Source organism: Salvia splendens, chromosome 17 (assembly GCF_004379255.2).
Source record: "Salvia splendens isolate huo1 chromosome 17, SspV2, whole genome shotgun sequence".
NCBI lineage: Eukaryota > Viridiplantae > Streptophyta > Magnoliopsida > Lamiales > Lamiaceae > Salvia > Salvia splendens.
Window position 1 is genome coordinate 19,654,175 of NC_056048.1, and position 19,093 is coordinate 19,673,267.

The window sequence follows — 19,093 nt, forward strand, 5'->3', positions numbered from 1 at the left end:
TGAGTTCTGCATACTAAAAGTGGAATAAAGTAAATGGTTTTATAAATCTTGGACAACCCGAAATAGCAAAATGGTTCTTTAAATAGTGCACAGAGGGAGTAGTATTTATTCTGAAACCAATCGGTGGTATAAGAAGTGGTTCATTAGATTTTTATAGTGATTTTGATTATTTTTTTTACTTTAGTGTGAGATTTTATTATAATTATTTTTCTTTCATTTTGCCAACATCCGCCTTTTAATTTTCAGGGTGAATTTTGGTGGAGTTTTACTTTTTTCTTTGATTGGGTTAGACCACCTTTATGTCGAATTGATCCAAATTTAAAATTCATATACTGTTAGATCATGTATTTTTCAGTTTCAATTCACATACACTATTACATCAGTTAAATTTAGTTCGCAGTCGGCAACCCCCTCTTATACTATAATTGGCAACGGAGGGGCAGATCTTGCTGCAATGAAATTCATATGGTTCCATCCTAAAATTTTATATAATGATTTCAGTTTGTATCTTTATATCAATGTTTGAACTTTTCCATGCCCCTTTCATCTGCCACCGACCCACCGACCCACCAACCAAACGCTGGACTTTCTCTTAGTTGCAGAGTTTTATTGGATGCTCATTGTTGATATGGACCTTGGAGACTGTGTTATTGGTCATACCTACACACACTAAAAAGAGGGGGAGATTCCAACGACTGTTTTTAATGTAAATCATTAATCAACTTTGTCTTAGGATAATATTTTTACAAGTTGAAGTTATTATATGTTATAATTAATTAATTTTCATGCAACTCTCTCCTTTTTTTGCTCTTGTATAGTTATAGTTTTATGGTTTGTCCTTTTTCATATACCCACCATCCAAACACGGTCTTATTGCTCATATATATGACTCTTTTATCTTTGAACCGTCATTTCTCAACATTGGTTAACATTTCTATTTTTGTCTATTGGAGGACCTCTAAATACGAAAAACTTTTACATAATCTACGAATTGCATATAAATTCAAAATTTAGTATAACATCCTGAGAGATCAAACTAGTGGCAGTCACGTTCTCCATAATAAACCTTTTGAGATAGCATAATACTTGTTGGAAATCCTTGTTTCAAAGAGAAAGGGTACACTTATTCAAATTCAAAATAGATAGCAAATACAGTATCACATAACAACAACAAAGTTAATGTTGGAAACGTGCTTAGTCAAATGATTTTTGACTAATAATAAATGTTACAAGACATTTAATTTTGTGAAATTAAATGCAATAGCGTCGATCTACGTTCCGAGTAGATGACCGTAGTATATTCATTTTCTCAAATCCGATTCCCGGTGAGTGAGAAATAATATATTAAAGTTAGTCACAATAAAGCTAGAAATGAGCTATGTGAAAATACTAAAGGATTAATTAACTAGGTGTTAATTATCCAACATCGGGGATGATAAACTTCTTTGATGAAGTATTTAATCAGATGAATTATCATGTGTAATAATTATCGTGGAATAAGACGGGTGACAGAGCCCACACGCGCGCACACGTGCGCCGCCGCCTCTTGCCCGCGAGCCGCGCACCGTGTCCCGTGCGCCGGTGCCCGTTGGACCTCGACTCACAACGGGAGTCAAAAGGTCCCCGCTGGACCCCGACGAATAACGGGAGACAAAAGGTCCCCGATGGACCCCGTCGGTCCATGGTGTATCCCGTCGTGTAGCATGTCAAGGTGCGTCGTGTCTCTTCAGCTCCCACTGGCTAGTGCACTAGTCAATAACCCCCGGCGGTTACAGTCAAGCCATCATGGCACACATAATGGCTGTTGACTCCATCAATGCCCTGCAGGTAGGCTTGGCCCCCGGCGGTTACAGTCAAGCCATCATGGCACACATAATGGTTGTTGACTCCATCAATGCCATGCAAGTAGACTTGGCCTATAAATAGGCATGCATCCATTGCATTCTTGACATAACTTACTCAAGCATTGCCCCCGCCTCACTCCCGTTCGTCGGAGCTCTGCTGCTAGCGGTGCTGCTACTTCAGATACGAAGCCGTTTTATCTTTGGGGACGACACGTCAAACCGTGAGCACTATCGGGGCGTATCTCGTCTTGCGGAAAGAGGACTACTCGACTCGGCTTACCGCTTTCCACAATCCTTTACGTGTAATTTGTTCAGTTATTTCCGTGTAATTTTCCTTGTTTTTATTTTCAATTGTAATTTCGTCCGGCAAGACTTGTATCTCAATTCCACAACAGTTAACAACATAACATAAAAATTAAAAGCATTTGAACAAGAACATTCCCATCAAATAAAGCACGTATCTGAGTTCTCGACAATCCGACGCCGCTGTATCTCTCCCCGATGAAGGAAAGGATATGGCTTCAAATCTTCATCCAAAATCATGTTAAAGATAAATTATATATAAGGACGAGACACGGCTGGCTAACGGCGTGCTGGAATGAAATTAGAAAGTGAAAGGAAAACAGGCAAAACCTAACTAAATTAGTAATTGGTACATCTCATATTAATGGTCATGCTTCATTTCAATACTTTTAGTAGTGGATCTTTTTAGTGTTTTGTGTACTGTAAATCATTTTTCGGAGTTTTTGTATATTCTAAATATGCTTCGTTTATTTTATAATTAGTAAAACAAATTATTTTATCACATTTGTACATTTAATGGATGTTTTGCATATTTAAATGTTGGGTTTTGATCCATGCAAAACCATTCTTAATACAAAAATGCAGAACCAAGCATACAAAAGTCATTTTTAGGTCATTGTAAGCTTATTTTTACGTCATTATAGTAAGGATGACATGAAATGATCTTAACATGACCTCAAACCCAAAGTTTATAATATGACCTAAAACTGCTTTACAATGACCCTCCATGTTTTTGTTTAATTATTGACCATTGGATTGTCAAATCTCATGGTCAGGATTTGGTCTGGATTTTGTATTGAGATCAAGTTTTGTATTGATCATTTTCCTTTAAATGTTTATACATTTAATGGATGTTTTAAATTAGTAAAACAAATTATTTTATCACAATGTGTTATGTTTGTACATTTAATGGATGTTTTGCATATTTAAATGTATAAGAAAAAATCAAGGTCTTTTGCTCAAGTAGATAGGTTGTGGGCGTCGTTCACATTAAAGTAACACAGTCGGTTCTTGGCAAAAGATAATTTGTATTTCATAACCTAGATAGACTTTGAATATCTAATCTAGCGTATTAATTATGTCAATAGCAGACTTCAATTAATTAATAGAAATTTATATCTTAAGCGCGAGAAATATTTAAATTAAAGAGGAAGCCCGGGTTACTTGTAATTTCAGGTTTGTATAGACAGTTAATATTATTTATTGTAGTGGCCGATAATATTATTCTATTTGGGCTTAAATTAATCTAGGGCTCAATTTAATTAATTAAGCTAAATAGTTGTTGTCAAATCCAAACCTCCGTAGATCCATGACTGGTCCTGTTGGGGTTTGTGTACTAAAGTTGTTTCGAGTGTAGACACCCTTGTACAATTACTCAAATGAGTGTATACAAGAAACCCTAGATACGCTTCTAACCCTAATTTGAGATAAATAGCATGCTCCAAAGTATTTTACTTTAATGAGCATTGACCGTTTTAATTATATTTCATTATATCAATTATAACGTCGGAAAGTAAAATCAGTCTAGATCTTCTGCATTGAAGGCTGGGTAGTGGAACAGGTCATCACAGTAGGTGACCCAGTCGGTACCTTGCAGAAGTAAAATGTATTCACGACCTAGATAGGTTTTGACTACATATCGTGAAAGGTTGATGTGCTCATCCAAAAAGTTATCTTTACCTGGGAGATAAGATATAGACACTAGCACCGAAAGGATCTAAAGCATAGACACGTCTTTATTGCTATCTACTGAAAGACGGAGTCTTGGTGATTCATTATTTCTTAATCTTTACGTATAACATAGGACATACATTGTTAATTATACACTTCTTTGATTTATTAGTAGGTGTCGGTTTTTCGTAGCTCAATATTCCTGATATTTTGGGTAATGGTAATTAATAACTAGTATGATGTTAGTTTTGTTATAGCATTGAATCGTGTGCCTGTGTGGTTTGACTATATCCCTAAGAGGTGTTCGAGAAAAGTTTATTACTTCCTCCGTTTTTTAAAAATAGCAATTATTTCCATTTTGGGTCGTTCCTTATAAATATAAACTTTAGAATCTTTCTATTTTAGGACATGGACCCCACAATCCACTAACTCTATTTTCATTACTTTTTCTCTTCTTCTCTCTTACTTTACTCATTTTTTCTTTTCTTCTCTCATACTTTACCATTTTTTCTCACTTACTTTACCAATTGTGTATTAAAACCCGTGTCGTTTCAAATGTTTCTATTTTTTGAGTACGGAGGGAGTATTCAAAATCCTGCCGGTTTAGAATTCATTCCAAGAATAATAATAGGAAAATTATATTTTAAATATACATCTCGAACTGGACAAACTCTTGGAAAATAAAAAGATATATGGTATTATTTAATTTAAAGTCCATAGCAGACTACAAATTAATTGATGGATATAGTTGTCTTTGACACGGGAAATAATTTATTAAAGAGGTAATCCTGATTGTTTGTAGTATTGGATTGGACGCACGATCAGTATTTCTTCTATAGTGGTCCAAGAAATATTCGTTTGGCCTTATATTAAATTATAGGTTATAAATTAATTAGTAAAGAAGGTTCAAAGAGGAGGCCCGGTCCAAGCCCCATAGATCCCCAACCTAGCCCATCTCACAAACTCTATATAAAGGAGATGGAGGAGTGGACAAGATACTTATCACACAAAAGTGAAAACCCTAGTCAGCACACTTAGAATTTTCGGTCCTCACTCTAATAAAGGCTTATGTGCAATTAGTTGCTCTTGTCTTCTCCTTTAAGATATATACATTTCTAACAAGTTCCTCCCACAAGTAAGTTAGATTAGAGTTGGGATATAGGTTAGAAGATTCTTGGTTTAGCAATCAGAGTATGAAGAGTCTTCACGTGGAGAAGGCCCGAGCCACGTCAATACTTTGGAGGATTTCGAGGTATTCTTAATATCACATTTAATTCATGTATTTTATGTGAATTTATGTGATATATTCATAGATTTATATGTTTTACACGAAAAAGGAATTAATCTCATAATGGCATAAATAGATCCGTAAGGGTCCATTTGTTTTTGCGCTTTTCTGCTGCGCTAGCCCCAACAGGTCCAGTACAACTTTATAAATAGATGAATAGATGAGAGACATAATCATCAGTTTCCATTCCAAATCGAAAATGTCATTCCAAGATCATAATACTCCATCCGTCCCAGCATGTGATGATTTTGTTTTGAACACAAGATTTGAGAAAATGATATTTATTGAGTTGAGTGAAGAGAATACAGATGAGCGAGAAAAAAGTAGGTGAGATAAAGAGAGAACAAAATAAGAAAGAGGGAATATAGTAAGAGAAAGGGAATAAGGTGAGAGATATAGGGAAATCAATCACTTCTGATTGAGACGGAGGGAGTACAAGTTTGGGACATAGTAAGAAGATCTTTGGTCAAGTACACAAGATGATCATAACATAGAGAAGTAGCAAGCAACTTTAAATCTTTGGAGAATATTCAATGTAATGAATTCTCTCCGTAGAGCGCATGCTTAGGTTTTCAATTATACCAAAGCATGATTTAATTTAAGTTCTATGCATGCAGCATGTCTATTTGTGTGAATAGTTTTAGTCTAAATGATCAACTAAATAGATCGAACTTTAATTTATTTGTTTTTCCGCGGCAAACCCCATCAGACCCCACATTCCACTAATTCATTTTTACTTTCATTTTATTATTAAAATATTATATAAAAGTAGGACATGCATTCCATTTAACTTTTTCAACTCACTTTCTATTATATTTCTTAACACCGTGTCTGGTCGTCAACGTGAGACACATTGGGGACGAAGATGCTCACGATTCAAAAATCATTGGTTTCGGTTCCCAAATGTGGGATCGAAATTGGCAATTCCAGTTCCAGCCCGAAATAGCCAACTTTTTGCTGGTTTTGGCAGTTTCGGTTCTAATTTTGGGATCAAAAATTCAATTTTATATATAAAATCAATGGTTCAAATCAATTTTTGTTTATAAAAATCAATGGATCATACTTCAAGTTAAATTTTTTTATTTTTTATAATGCCAACACTTAGTCTAGGATTTTTATGACTTATGAGCCTTTGAAATTATATTATTCATTTATTTATTAAAAAATTATTTGTAATTATAAAACTCAATTCTTATAAGTAAAAAATACTATTTTTTATATTAATTTGAACCTCCGGTTTCGGCAGTTTTGAACCCTCGTTATGGTTCGACATTTCTTGAAACATGACAGACCTGAATAAACTGGAAAACCGGTCACGGTTCCGATTCTGGTAACCGGCCGTTTTAAACCGATGTTTAATTGTCGGTCTAATTCGGTTTGGGCACCTGAGAGAGGGAGTACTACGTAGTTTTTTTTAGTTAAGAGATGATTTTGGTGGTGATGTTTCGAATCCTGAATTATCATTGAATCCATTCTCATTGCTTATATACTTTGACGGTATTTACAATCTTGTGAAATACCTTTAACAGTTGACACTTCAACCGTTAAGTCTAGCTCAGACCCGTTTCATTTTATCGATGAGCCAGGCCTAGAGGTGTCAAGTGGGCTGGGCCGAACCGGTCAGGCCAGGCACGGTGAAGCCAGCTGAAATTTAGGCCAGGCTAGGTTTAATGTTTTTAATTTTTATGATTATATAACAAAAATAATTGGGATTATAGAATATGGGAGGAGTCTTTCAGAAGGAAAATGATAGATGTGTGATTTACTGTCATAATTAAACTCTAATTAAGATATGTTTAGAATACTAAACAATCTTTATGATTTGTGTTATAAAAGGCATAGACTCAGAGTATATATATACTCTATACAAATACATAGCATATATGTAAGACAACTAATGTTGTAATGCAGTTTTATATATTCCCACTAAATCATGAATCGAAATCTACTAATAATCTGAAGAGTGAACTGTCTGATTAGTCCCTAACGTTTGGGCTTGTGACACCATAGATCCCTAACAAAAAAAATATCCCCAGAAGATCCCTAACGTTTGGCATATTTGTAGAATTTTGCTTAGTTGTTGGTATAGTTGTAGAAATTTGTTACAGAAGAAAATGATGCTTCTGTTTGTGGTTTGGTAAAGATGAAGATTTTGGTTCAGGTTTTGTAAGAAAATCTAGGGGAACTGTATGAGTTCTGGGATTTTTCATTTCTCAGGATAGCGGTTTTTTATTTCTATTTTCTCTTCTTTTCTTTTCTCTCAAGGGTCTTTCTTCCTCCATCCTTTTTCATTTAATTAATTATGCGTAAATCAAGTGTTTGCATTTGATATTTGATGTGCATAATTATGTTCCTTATAATTTGAAAGTGTCTGATCCATTTGAAATATAGAGTATGGGAAATATCAACCCTAATTATGTTTGATTTGACGAAAGTCTCCAGGTCTTGCACATGTATGCAGAGTAGGTGTACAGGTGCTTGCACAATTTGACTAAATTGCCCTTCAAACTATTTGGGCATTTTCGACTAAAAAGTGGCTAAAAAAGGTGCATTCGTGATTATATTAAATGTTTAAATCATCTGGGGATTTTTTTTGTTAGGGCTATGTGGTGTCACAACCTCAAACGTTAGGAACTAATGAGGCATTTCTAGGGTTGGCACAGTACGGTATACCGTACCGAAATGGGCATACCGCATACCGTATCGAAAAGTACGGTATGAGAAAACACGATACTGTATAGTGCCTATTTTTTCGGTATACCGCATTTCGGTATACCGAAAATGCGGTATACCGAAAAGTCGGTATATCAAAATATGAAAACATTTACCTTACCGACATTTCGATATACCGTACCATGATGCTGTATACCACGGTATACCGCAAGTCATACTTGTTTGATATCATACTTGTTTGATATATAAAATATTAAAAATAACATTTTATCTATCTAGAAAATATCCAAAATGATATGATATATAAAATATTAAAAATAACATTTTATATATCTAGAAAATGTCCAAAATGATAAAATTCCATCACAATCAAACATAGTTCATGACATTCAAAATTCATATAACTTCCAAAGGGATAATACTAACTAAATTTATATCAAATAGTAATAAATATTAATGATCCATTGTTGAAACTCAAATCTCGGAAGGAAAAATAAGCCATTATTCATTTTGGAGTTTTTATTTAATAAAAACACATCGTCATTTATCAATGATTTAAGAATTTGAAAATATAAAATATTATAAATAATAAATATGTTAAATATATAAAATTATTAACGGTATATACCGCAAAATTACGGTATAATTACAGTATACCGCGCTATATACAAATTTCATACATTTGCCGTACCTAAATCTATCGGTAAGGTATCATACCATACCGAAAAGTGCGGTATACCGAAAATTTGGTATTTTTGGTATTTTTTTGGTACGGTAAGTGCGGTATTTCGGTATACTTTGCTAGCCCTAGGCATTTCACTCTAATTTAAAAATTATACATTCAATCATAAAAAATAGTCAATTAAAATGAGATAATTTATTCTCTACACCAAAATCAGCCGATTTTAGATTGAGATACTTTTAGAAATCAAAATCAATTTGCTCTCCAAATCTATTTTGATCTTTAAATGCGGATGAACATCTAAACTCTATAGCACATATCTAAATTCATATTAAAATAAAAATTGGGCTTCTATTGGGCCGGGCCGGACTGACTTGAAAATCGGGCTTCGAATGAGCCTGGGCATGGGCCTGGGCCGGTCCTTGGTTTATAAATGGCCCAATTGGAGCCCAACTTAACTCCCAAGCCCAACCCCTGCTCGCTCTATTTCATTAATGGGCTTGGCTGGGCCGGGTCGGCCCGACACACTTGTCAAGTCTATTCTTGACATTAATTTTTTTTACTTGTTAAAATTATTTTTACACAAAACCAAACCCATTTTACATTCTAAAATAATACTACAATCATAATTTCGTTCTAGATCAGCCGCTAAAATAAAAATGACTAATATATTTTTTAATGCAATTAAGTACGTTAATTTGTATATCCAAATATATCACCAACGCTTCAAAAAGTATCCTAGAAAAATAAAATATTAATATGATTTGTTCTAAACTTAGGAATATTTTCTTTTGCATCCTATATGGTGATTATTTTTCAAAATTTTCTAACATGTAATTGCATCTTTATTTTTGTGTCTTTAAAAGATAGGAGTATGGCTTCGGTAAGGTAACGAATTTTCATATACCGCAGCATATAAAAAGAAAAAACCCTAGCTTGATCCTATAAACAACACCGTGTTTGGCTGTTAGTGAAAACCATATCTTCTTCCCAGTTCTCCGCAATGATGTGCGCCGAGACTAGCGGAGCAAGTCAAACAAACTTGCCGCCCAAACAAGTCCTAACTAATTTAATTAAACGAGAAAACAAAAAATCGTGAAATTCCACCATAATTTAAGTGGGCCCCTTCTTTATTAGCATCAGCCCAGCAATTAACTCAATGGAAATTGTCTCTTTTCAATAATAGAAAGGAGTTTTTTGTTTTACACAATAGTACCAAGTGAATTGATTGAATGACTCTTATATCTATTCTGTAATGCATCATTTTATATAATAAGATCTTTCATAATAAACACACATTTTATAATATTTTCTATTCACCGAGTGCATTTATTGATTATAATCTTTTGACCAAAGCTATTTTAGTAGCCTTACACTAAAAAGATACCTAAATAATTAAATTTGCGAAAATCAAATTCAGAACATTTTGCAACTCACGAAAATGACGGTCACCAACACCTAAATAAAAAAAAACAGAAAATGTGAGGTCACGTGAGCGACCGACACGGGCACGTGATATGCAGACATTGGATAAAATCAATACTTCGTTTCAAATACAAGTAATTAATCTATATAAACAATAATAATATTAATTTATTATGAAAAATTACAGATAAATAATCCATTATCCACAATTCCACATGCACAATAATATTTAATTCTATCATAGACTGTACTATTCTCCAATTATTCGGAAAGAGGTCGCTAAATAATTACACGTGTACATACGTACAATATATGGGTGAAGACTACTCTTTACAAGGGAGATTAAATTAAATTATCTAAATACGGTATACACTTTTTAATTCATGCACCTATCAAAATTCATTTCTCCTTTAGAATATTTTGAGTGATTCCTAAAATCAAGGAATATTTATGGCATTAACAGTTGATTTATTGTATATATTATAGATTGGAAATCAATATAGATTCAGTTAATTACGTTATTGATAAAGAATGTTTTGTAACTTTATGCCTTTTACGCATTAATAAAAGTTTATATATTTTTATAAAAGAAAATAAAGTAATATGCAAGTCTTAAATTATGTGAAAGGAAAATAAATAACTACTTATATTTACTTTATTTCCATTATACGTGACTTTTGTAGTACTACTTACTATTTTGAATTGTTTTACTCTAATTTTAAATTGCCTTTATAAAAGGGAAACCTTTTTTGTATACACAAAGTTAATTAATTGACTAGACCATGCCACTTTATACATAATACAAAATTTTATCATTGTAAGTGCATAAATCAAATAAGCTACGGGATGGAGATTGTACACGAAAAATAAAATTGGTTATTTAATGAAGCATTGACTTATAAGATCTAGAGTTAACTACCTCAAAAGTCCCTAACTTTTCCGTTTGTGACACTGCAGGTCCCTAACAAAAAAAAATATCCCCAGACGACCATAACCTTAATAATCACATATCTTGTTTTTGTAGCCAATTTTAGGACTAAAATACCCAAATGCCTTGAAGGGCATTTAAGTCAAAGTACCCACAACCTGCAAACCTGCTCATTATAGGTGTGCATAAGATGTGTAGGCATAATATTTAGTATAAACTTAAATTATTCATTTCCGGTTCACGTCTGCAGTCCTGAAACCCCTTGAGATCACACTGCTTTTACCTCTACGTAGTTATTTTATCACCTCTACTGCTTCGACAAGACAAAGCAGAAGCAACTAGAAAAAAAGCGCAACGTTCATCTCTCGAATGGGTCTCCTTCGTTGTACTCTAAGGGGAGACTGCTGCGGCTACTTTCTCTCGGAGATTGAATTTCTGGGCGATCAGGGGCCGTACATCTTGAGCTCCGACTAAGCTTTCCAAGAACGGGCCCGTCGACCTGTTTCTATTTTGTCGCAGCCCATTCGGTTGCTCCTCAATCTCGCGACAATCCATCTCACCCGTACCCCTACGACTAAATTTGTCTTGTGTCGCCTCTCTCTTGATTTTGATGTGATCATTTTTGCAAAATCGAAATTGAGTTTCAATCTGTTCGAACGAGCTGGATGGTGGTCATTGCTTGGCTGCTCAAACTCAGAAGGAAACTTCCTTGCTACCAGATTTCCATCCCCAAGTTCAATTTGTTGCAAGTCTAAGCAATTTTCGTTGAATTCTCTGTTCCATATTTGTTGGATTTTTTGTGTTCCATCTTCGACAATTTCAAATGAATTTTTGGGCTTCGCAATTGCTGTAAATTCAAAGATTTAGGCATTAATTTATCAATTCATTAGAATAATTTTATTGCTTTTTAATTAATGTAATTAATGGGATTGCCGTAATTAACCGAGAATTGATTTATTTTCATCTGTCACTAATCATCAATTCAAAGCAATTATTTAATTAATTAATTTGACCTTTTAATTACTAATTACTAATTCAAAGCAATAAGTTTTAATTAATTAAAAATGATTTATAATTTAATGTATGATATAAGTTTAAATTTGTACTGCTTTAAACAGTAGATGATGTGCATCATGCAGGCCACAATTGTCATCATTCTTATTGAGATGACCATAATACCCTTTAGGGCTTAAGGGCATTTTAGTCAGAAAAAAAACAAGATATGTAATTATGTATAAGGTTAGGGTCGTCTAGCGATTTTTTTTGTTAGGGATCTCCAGTGTCACAAACGAAAAAGTTAGGGACTGTTGAGGTAGTTCACTCTAAAATCTAAGTTTTCATAATTAGAAAGTAAAAATGCCATAGTACACAGATGAGTTTTGTAACACAATCCAAAGCCGAATGCACAATGTTTAAAATCCGGGTAAGGTCATCTCCAACCATATACCAAATCTCATTTTTGGTATAGAGAACTTCTCCAATCATCTGCAAATTCAAACTCATTTTTGCAGTTTTGTACAAAACAACATCAAATATGAGTCTACTACAAAAGTTTTATGAGACATATACTAAAAATAGTGTAAAAATTTGAATTTAGTGTAACTAATTAAAATAAAATTGTTTTTTAGTGTGATATAGTATAAAGAATTTGTGTTTAATGTAAATAGTTGGAGATATCTAAGTGTATGATACGTACATTTTCATAAAGAGTTTACTGTTATTATAAAATTAGTGGCTTGTCTCAATTCAAAATGTCAATCTGATAAAATCGGAAATTTTGAATGTTAGGGCATCAGCAGTGGGGCGCCCTAAGGTGCGCCCTATGGCGCGCCACGTCATCAGTTTTATCCTCTTTCCCCCCCACCTGCAGTGGGGCGCCCTAAGGCGCACCCTATGGCGCGCCACATCATCATTTTATTGTTTTGTTTAATGAATTTAAATGTTTTCAAATAACAAGTAACAGGTAAATAAAAAATGTCTAAATAACAAATGGCGACGCATTAATAAAAAAAAGTTACACCATTCAACTTACAAAAAAAAAACAACTAAGTCGGTGCAATTCCCAACTTCCTACGCAGCTCATCGATTAACGCCCGGAGATATTCGGTTTTGTCGGGGTCGGTACACTTCTTGAGGGCCTTGTGCGTCTGCAATAACGTCCTCGCCATCGACGCTGTTGTCAACGACTCAAACGCGGTGGCCGTCTAGGTCGGGAGCGTTTCCGTGAACGGAGATGGGTTTGCAGCGGTCGAGGATGAGGTTGCGGCCGCCTTCCCCTTGGCCTTCGCAGCGTTGACGCCGGGAGGACACCGGTGTGCCGGAACTCCATTCATCCACGTACGTCTGGTTGAGGTCAACCGGGTGATTGCCGCTGCCGCTGCTCGTGTAATCACCAGCTTCGGTGGTCTTCGTCCTCTTCGGCGCACCAGTGTGCAGAATTCCACCTTGGAACTTCTGCTTGTCCCTCAAGAGCGCCCAGATGGCCTCGTGCTTGAAGTCGCCGTACATCGACCGATACGACAACAGCGCTTTAGCGCGCACTTCGCTCAAGCTCTCGCCGCTCCCCTGTGCCCGCGTGAACTTCTCGAACTCCGCCGCGTACAAATTCACTTGCTTCTTCACTTGATCCCAGTGCTTGCGGAGTTGATCACGTTTGCGCTTGTACGCGGTCGGAGGCTTGGCCTCATTGTAGAGGCCGGCGATGCGCTCCCAGTACGCGACCTGCCTCTGGTTGTTCGCGAAAATCGGGTCTTCCGATATATCTACCCAACACCGGGCCAAAATGAGGGTTTCGTCGTCGGTGTAGTTCGTACGGCCGGGGGCGTACTCATCGCAATTTCCGAGAGGCGGCAACTTCTGCGCCCGCTGCCGGTTCCTCTTCTTTTTGGCTGGGGCGGAAGCGGTCGCGGCGGGTTCGGGATCGGCCGCTGCGGCATCACGGCGGGAGGGAGCGCTTCGTCAGTTTGGAGACCGCTCCATGTCAAACAACCCGTACGATTCCGTACTGAAATCGGGATCGTACTGGGTGTCGGCGTCGAACGAACGATATTCGCCGGGTTCTGTACCCGGCCAACGCGCCTCTCCGCTAAACATAGGACTATTGGGACTTGAATCCATTTCGTAGTAATTATGTAAAAGTAATAAGCTTCGAAAGTGAAATCGTAAAATGAAATTACAAATGAACTCTATTTATAAAAAAATGAAACCGCGTGCCATCGTCCGCGTAGCCCACAGTAGGCCGGACGATGGCGCGGACGATGGCCTATCGTCCGCGGCCATCGTCCGCGTAGGCCGCAATGAGGCGGACGATGGCGCGGACGATGAGCATCGTCCGCGCTATACTCCGCGCCCTTAGTATAGGGCCCGACGATCGTCCGCGGCCTATGTCACGCACCCGCAATGGGGCGGACGATGGCGGGCGCGGACGATGCGCGCCATCGGGCGTGCCATCGTCCACCCCACTGCGGATGGCCTTATGGGTGAAGGGAACAAATAAAACAAAGAATTGTGATTTGTGATTGGCAGTGAATGGCGTTAACCGGTAATTGATGGCGCGCTGTTAAGTAAGTAACGGACGTTAAGTGATCTGAGCGTCATAAAACGAGGAGATGGCCGTTATATTCGTCGTAGCTCCTCCCTCCACCTTTTCTTCAGAGAATGGCGTCGAACACTCTGTTTTTGCTGCTGCTGCTGCTCTTCGCTTTTCTCGCTGGAGCTCTCTCTACAATTCAGAATGACAAATCACCTATTTTGAGGTTCCAACTTTGATATTTATTCTCTCTTTCCAAAATGCTTGCTTTAATCTCACAATTTCATTTAAAAAATGTTAGAATTAGTGAGATTTGTGTAGCGAATTATTTGTATTTATGTTTTCCTTATTCTGGTTGCGGCAGTGCGGTTGAGTTGGTGAGCTCTCAGAATTCTACGGCGCCGGAAATGTGAGTAAACTTGCCTACACTACTACTTCAAAATTCAATTGTTGTTACAAAATCATGTATTCGTTTATTTAAAATAAAATTTGGTTCAGGTTTGAAGGAGTTGAGGAGGAGTATTTTAACGAACACGCAGTGGATGATCCAGAAGAGGTTGCAAGAATGGTAGAAATGTAGGTGTTTTCTCTTACCTCAAACATATTACTCCATCTGTCTTATAGAAATAGGTCATTTATGATTCACACGAGTTTAATTGCATAACCCGGTAAAGTAAGAGAGAATGCTAAAAAATAATTGAAATTGTGTAATGGATTGTGGCATCCATATCCATAAATGATAAAGTAAAAAAAAAAAAAAGATTGTCATAAGTAAAGAGAAAAAAGATTGTCATAATTGGATATATGAAAATATGTCGTATTCCTACTAGATTCAGTTGCAGTTGGTTTTAGTGGGCTAATTTCTGCATTTTAATGGGCTAATCAGGGCCACAAGAAACAGCACTGAGAGGAGAAAACTCGGTTTCTTCTCGTGCGGAACTGGCAACCCCATCGACGACTGCTGGCGTTGCGACCCCAACTGGCAGAGGAACCGCAGGCGCCTCGCTGACTGCGGGATCGGCTTCGGCCGCAACGCCATAGGCGGCCGCGATGGCCGCTACTATGTGGTGACGGACGCTGGCGACGACAACCCTGTCAACCCTAAACCGGGCACTCTGCGCCACGCGGTCATACAGGACGAGCCCCTGTGGATCGTCTTCAAGCGGGACATGGTCATCACACTGAAGCAGGAGTTGATCATGAACAGTTTCAAGACCATCGACGGGCGCGGAGCCAATGTGCACATTGCCAATGGCGCATGCATCACTATCCAGTTTGTTACTAATGTTATCATCCATGGCTTGCACATCCATGACTGCAAGCCGACCGGTAATGCGATGGTGAGGAGTTCGCCATCGCATTACGGTTGGAGGACTATGGCTGATGGTGATGCTATTTCCATCTTCGGGTCGAGCCACATTTGGGTCGACCATAACTCCCTCTCCAACTGCGCGGATGGCCTTGTCGACGCGGTCATGGGGTCCACCGCGATCACCATTTCCAACAATTACTTCACACACCACAATGAGGTTGGTAATTTCACTTTTGTTGAATTTTACTATCACTTCCTCTGTTTTGGATTTTAACAGTTTGGTCGAAACACAGGTTATCCTATTAGGCCACAGTGATTCTTACATGAGAGACAAGTCAATGCAGGCTACGATTGCGTTTAACCATTTCGGAGAGGGCCTCATACAGAGAATGCCAAGGTATTATAATCAACAACTATGTACAATGCTCTTGCAATCAATCCATCTATCTAACTTGTTAGACATCAAAATGTTTCAGGTGCAGGCATGGCTACTTCCACGTCGTGAACAACGACTACACTCATTGGGAGATGTACGCAATAGGAGGAAGCGCAGAGCCCACCATCAACAGCCAAGGCAACAGATACCTAGCACCGGTCAATCCCTTTGCTAAGGAGGTCTGCATATCCACACATCTTTGATCTTTCCATAAACAAGATTTAATTGTCGGCTGTTTCCATGATCAGGTGACAAAGAGAGTTGACACGGACGCGGGCAAATGGAAGAGCTGGAACTGGAGATCAGAAGGAGACCTGATGCTGAACGGGGCTTACTTCACACCATCAGGAGCTGGAGCTTCTGCCAGCTATGCCCGAGCTTCGAGTTTGGGAGCCAAATCTTCCTCCATGGTTGGAACTATCACTTCTGGTGCTGGGGCCCTTGGCTGCCGCCTCGAGCAGAAGTGCTAGCTAGCCTCCTATCACATGAAAAACACAGAACAAAGAAATTGGTCAAATTTTTTTGAAAAAGCCCATGCTTCATTCACATTGGCAAGTGTACATTTTTTATACATGTCTGGACACTCTTCAATTGCTTCTCCACCATCATATTATTGTGCAACCTCGGCCTGCTTCAGCCCGAAAGAAAACATTGCTGTTCGGAACAGGTGCGGAAGCGTTGTCCAAAATCTTCTCCGTCCTTGTCTTAACAGAGAAAATCTATACTACATTTTTAAGAGTATCTACTATTGTGAGAATCCAAAACTTGTGGAGAAGAAAAAACAAGGAACTTTTGTTATAGATGATGCGTAGTATGTAAGTAGTGAGGTTCAATACATTATGCTTTTACTACATTTTTGCTGTTTTATTTCTAAAGTCACAACTCCCCTTTCCATTTTTCTGTTTGATTCTGGATTTTATTTAGATTGATTTTCGACTTGTCCGATTCTCTTATCCTCATTGTATGTTTTTATTTAATGAAAAATAGATCTGTAAAACAAATAGTAATATATGGATATGTGGAAATCTCATCTCATAAATTAGATAGAGATCTGTCGGTGTTATAAGTTCCAGAATTTTAATAGTAATTGCCCTTGAATAATCATGCAATAAAGGCACCTTTTTCTTTGGAAATAAAGTGCCAAAATGGTCGCCGAATAAATTGCTAGACCCCATCTAAAACATGGCTAAATCTCGATGTGATACGAGTAAATCATTATTTATGTATGCATTGCCGTAAAAAGTACTAGTAAGAATTATCATTAACATTTACTTTAACTAAGAATCCATAAAGTTTAATTAGTAATAATCTCATGATTAGGTTTGTTTACTTTCCTAGTTATGTCAAGAAAAGAAGTTTTACATGAGTTTTACATGTGTTTAATCTGTAAGTTATAATTTCTAATTAACCTGAGAAACAACTTCAGACCTGAGAATTTATCATATACTCGTATTAATTTATAATTAGCATTTCTCACCAAAAAGATAAGTTTATGTTAAAACTCTTAAATCTTGTCCCACATCGACTTGGTGATGATCCTAGCTCACTTATATAAGTATGGATAACCCTCCCCTTTTAATGGGTGAGTGGCCAATTTATAATAGTTTATATGCTCCAAAGATAGTCATAAAATCTATCTATATATGCTAGTCATTTAAAGTATTATCCCATGGCAAAGGAATCCCATTTTCCATAGGAGGATTTACCACAACATGTAAATTGAAGGATGGTAGAATTTGGGTAATATTGTAGGTCACATGCAAATATTGGTGAAGCACATAGGGTAGCATGTGATGATGGGTCCATAAAGCAAGTTTGATAATAATGGGGCCAAGCCTGCACCAACAGCCGAGTCACAATTAAGTCACCAACCATGCCCACATGCATTTGTTAACACCCATGTTACTTGTTTATATACATAGGTGTCATCCTCACATTCAATATAAACACTAGCCAAATCAATCAAGAATAATATCTCAATCATTTCCCAACTTTTTTCATCTACTTGAATATCTACCTAATTCTTGTTAGGCATATCTTATGGTTAGCAAAACTATTCACATCTATCGCCGCTGATAGCGGATTTCGTAAGATGATGAGAGTAATCAATTTTGGTAAGCTTAAAATTAAGTCATCTGGGGGAGGATCTTGCTGCAACATTGGCGGCTTGTGTGTAGCAATGGGGATTCCAATGACTATTTTGTTACACCTTGGACAATGCTTTAGCGATGATGTAGCAATTTATGCTTATGAAGTCCACGTTCAATGCAAGAAATATTCTTGTTGCCTAAGGGCAATACATTCATCGTCGATGTCACATAATCAAATTGATTGAGTGAAGGATTAACAGAAATAGGCATGTCTGAGAGACGAGAGTCACAGAAGCTGTGAAATGGATAAAGTCTTCATCTAGATCCATCTCATTAAAAATATAGCCATATCTAAGGTTGATACCTCAAAGTTCTTGTGTTTGGATGTGCGGACCAAGTGTAACCCGATGCTTGAGAGTCAGCATTGCCATATGAGCCGATTATGAGACTAGTCGAGGACATGAATCTCAAGTTTGTTCGTGGCTAATAAATGAAAAGAAGCTGCTGAAGCTATGAAGATACACATGCTAGAGTTATGTTTGGAGAGAGCTCTCAAATCAGCATTTTTTCATTGCACCGAATGTAACAAGTTACAATACATATATTCTTCACTATCGGACATTGTACTAATCTACTTTAATAAACTTTGAACATTGTACTAGTCTACTTTAGCAAACTCTGCAAAATCTCTCTCTTCTTCATTCCATTGAGCAACACGTCTCTCCAAGTACAACGGTGGTCCTCCACCTTAGCTGGCATGCTTGGCTCAATCACAGCTGTAGCTCGTGTGAGCTCTCGGATTGGTTCTTTTGGTGCAGCAGCCTTTGTCGTCTCTTTTATCTTTTTCTGTCGCCTTGGCTCGTCTGGAGTTGATGACTTGTTTATCACGCGTAATCTCAGCATTGCAAGCTG

General features: G+C 37.2%; 1 protein-coding gene across 1 annotated transcript; it reads left to right on the top strand.

The window, feature by feature from the left end:
• The first annotated feature begins 14,381 nt into the window (after positions 1-14,381).
• On the top strand, positions 14,382-16,966 carry LOC121775224 (probable pectate lyase 8). The gene is made up of 7 exons (XM_042172261.1): positions 14,382-14,569; positions 14,708-14,752; positions 14,842-14,919; positions 15,230-15,872; positions 15,949-16,052; positions 16,132-16,270; positions 16,340-16,966. The coding sequence occupies exons 1-7, from the start codon at positions 14,472-14,474 to the stop codon at positions 16,559-16,561; spliced, it is 1,329 nt and encodes a 442-aa protein (XP_042028195.1). The 5' UTR covers positions 14,382-14,471; the 3' UTR covers positions 16,562-16,966.
• Positions 16,967-19,093: the final 2,127 nt, after the last annotated feature.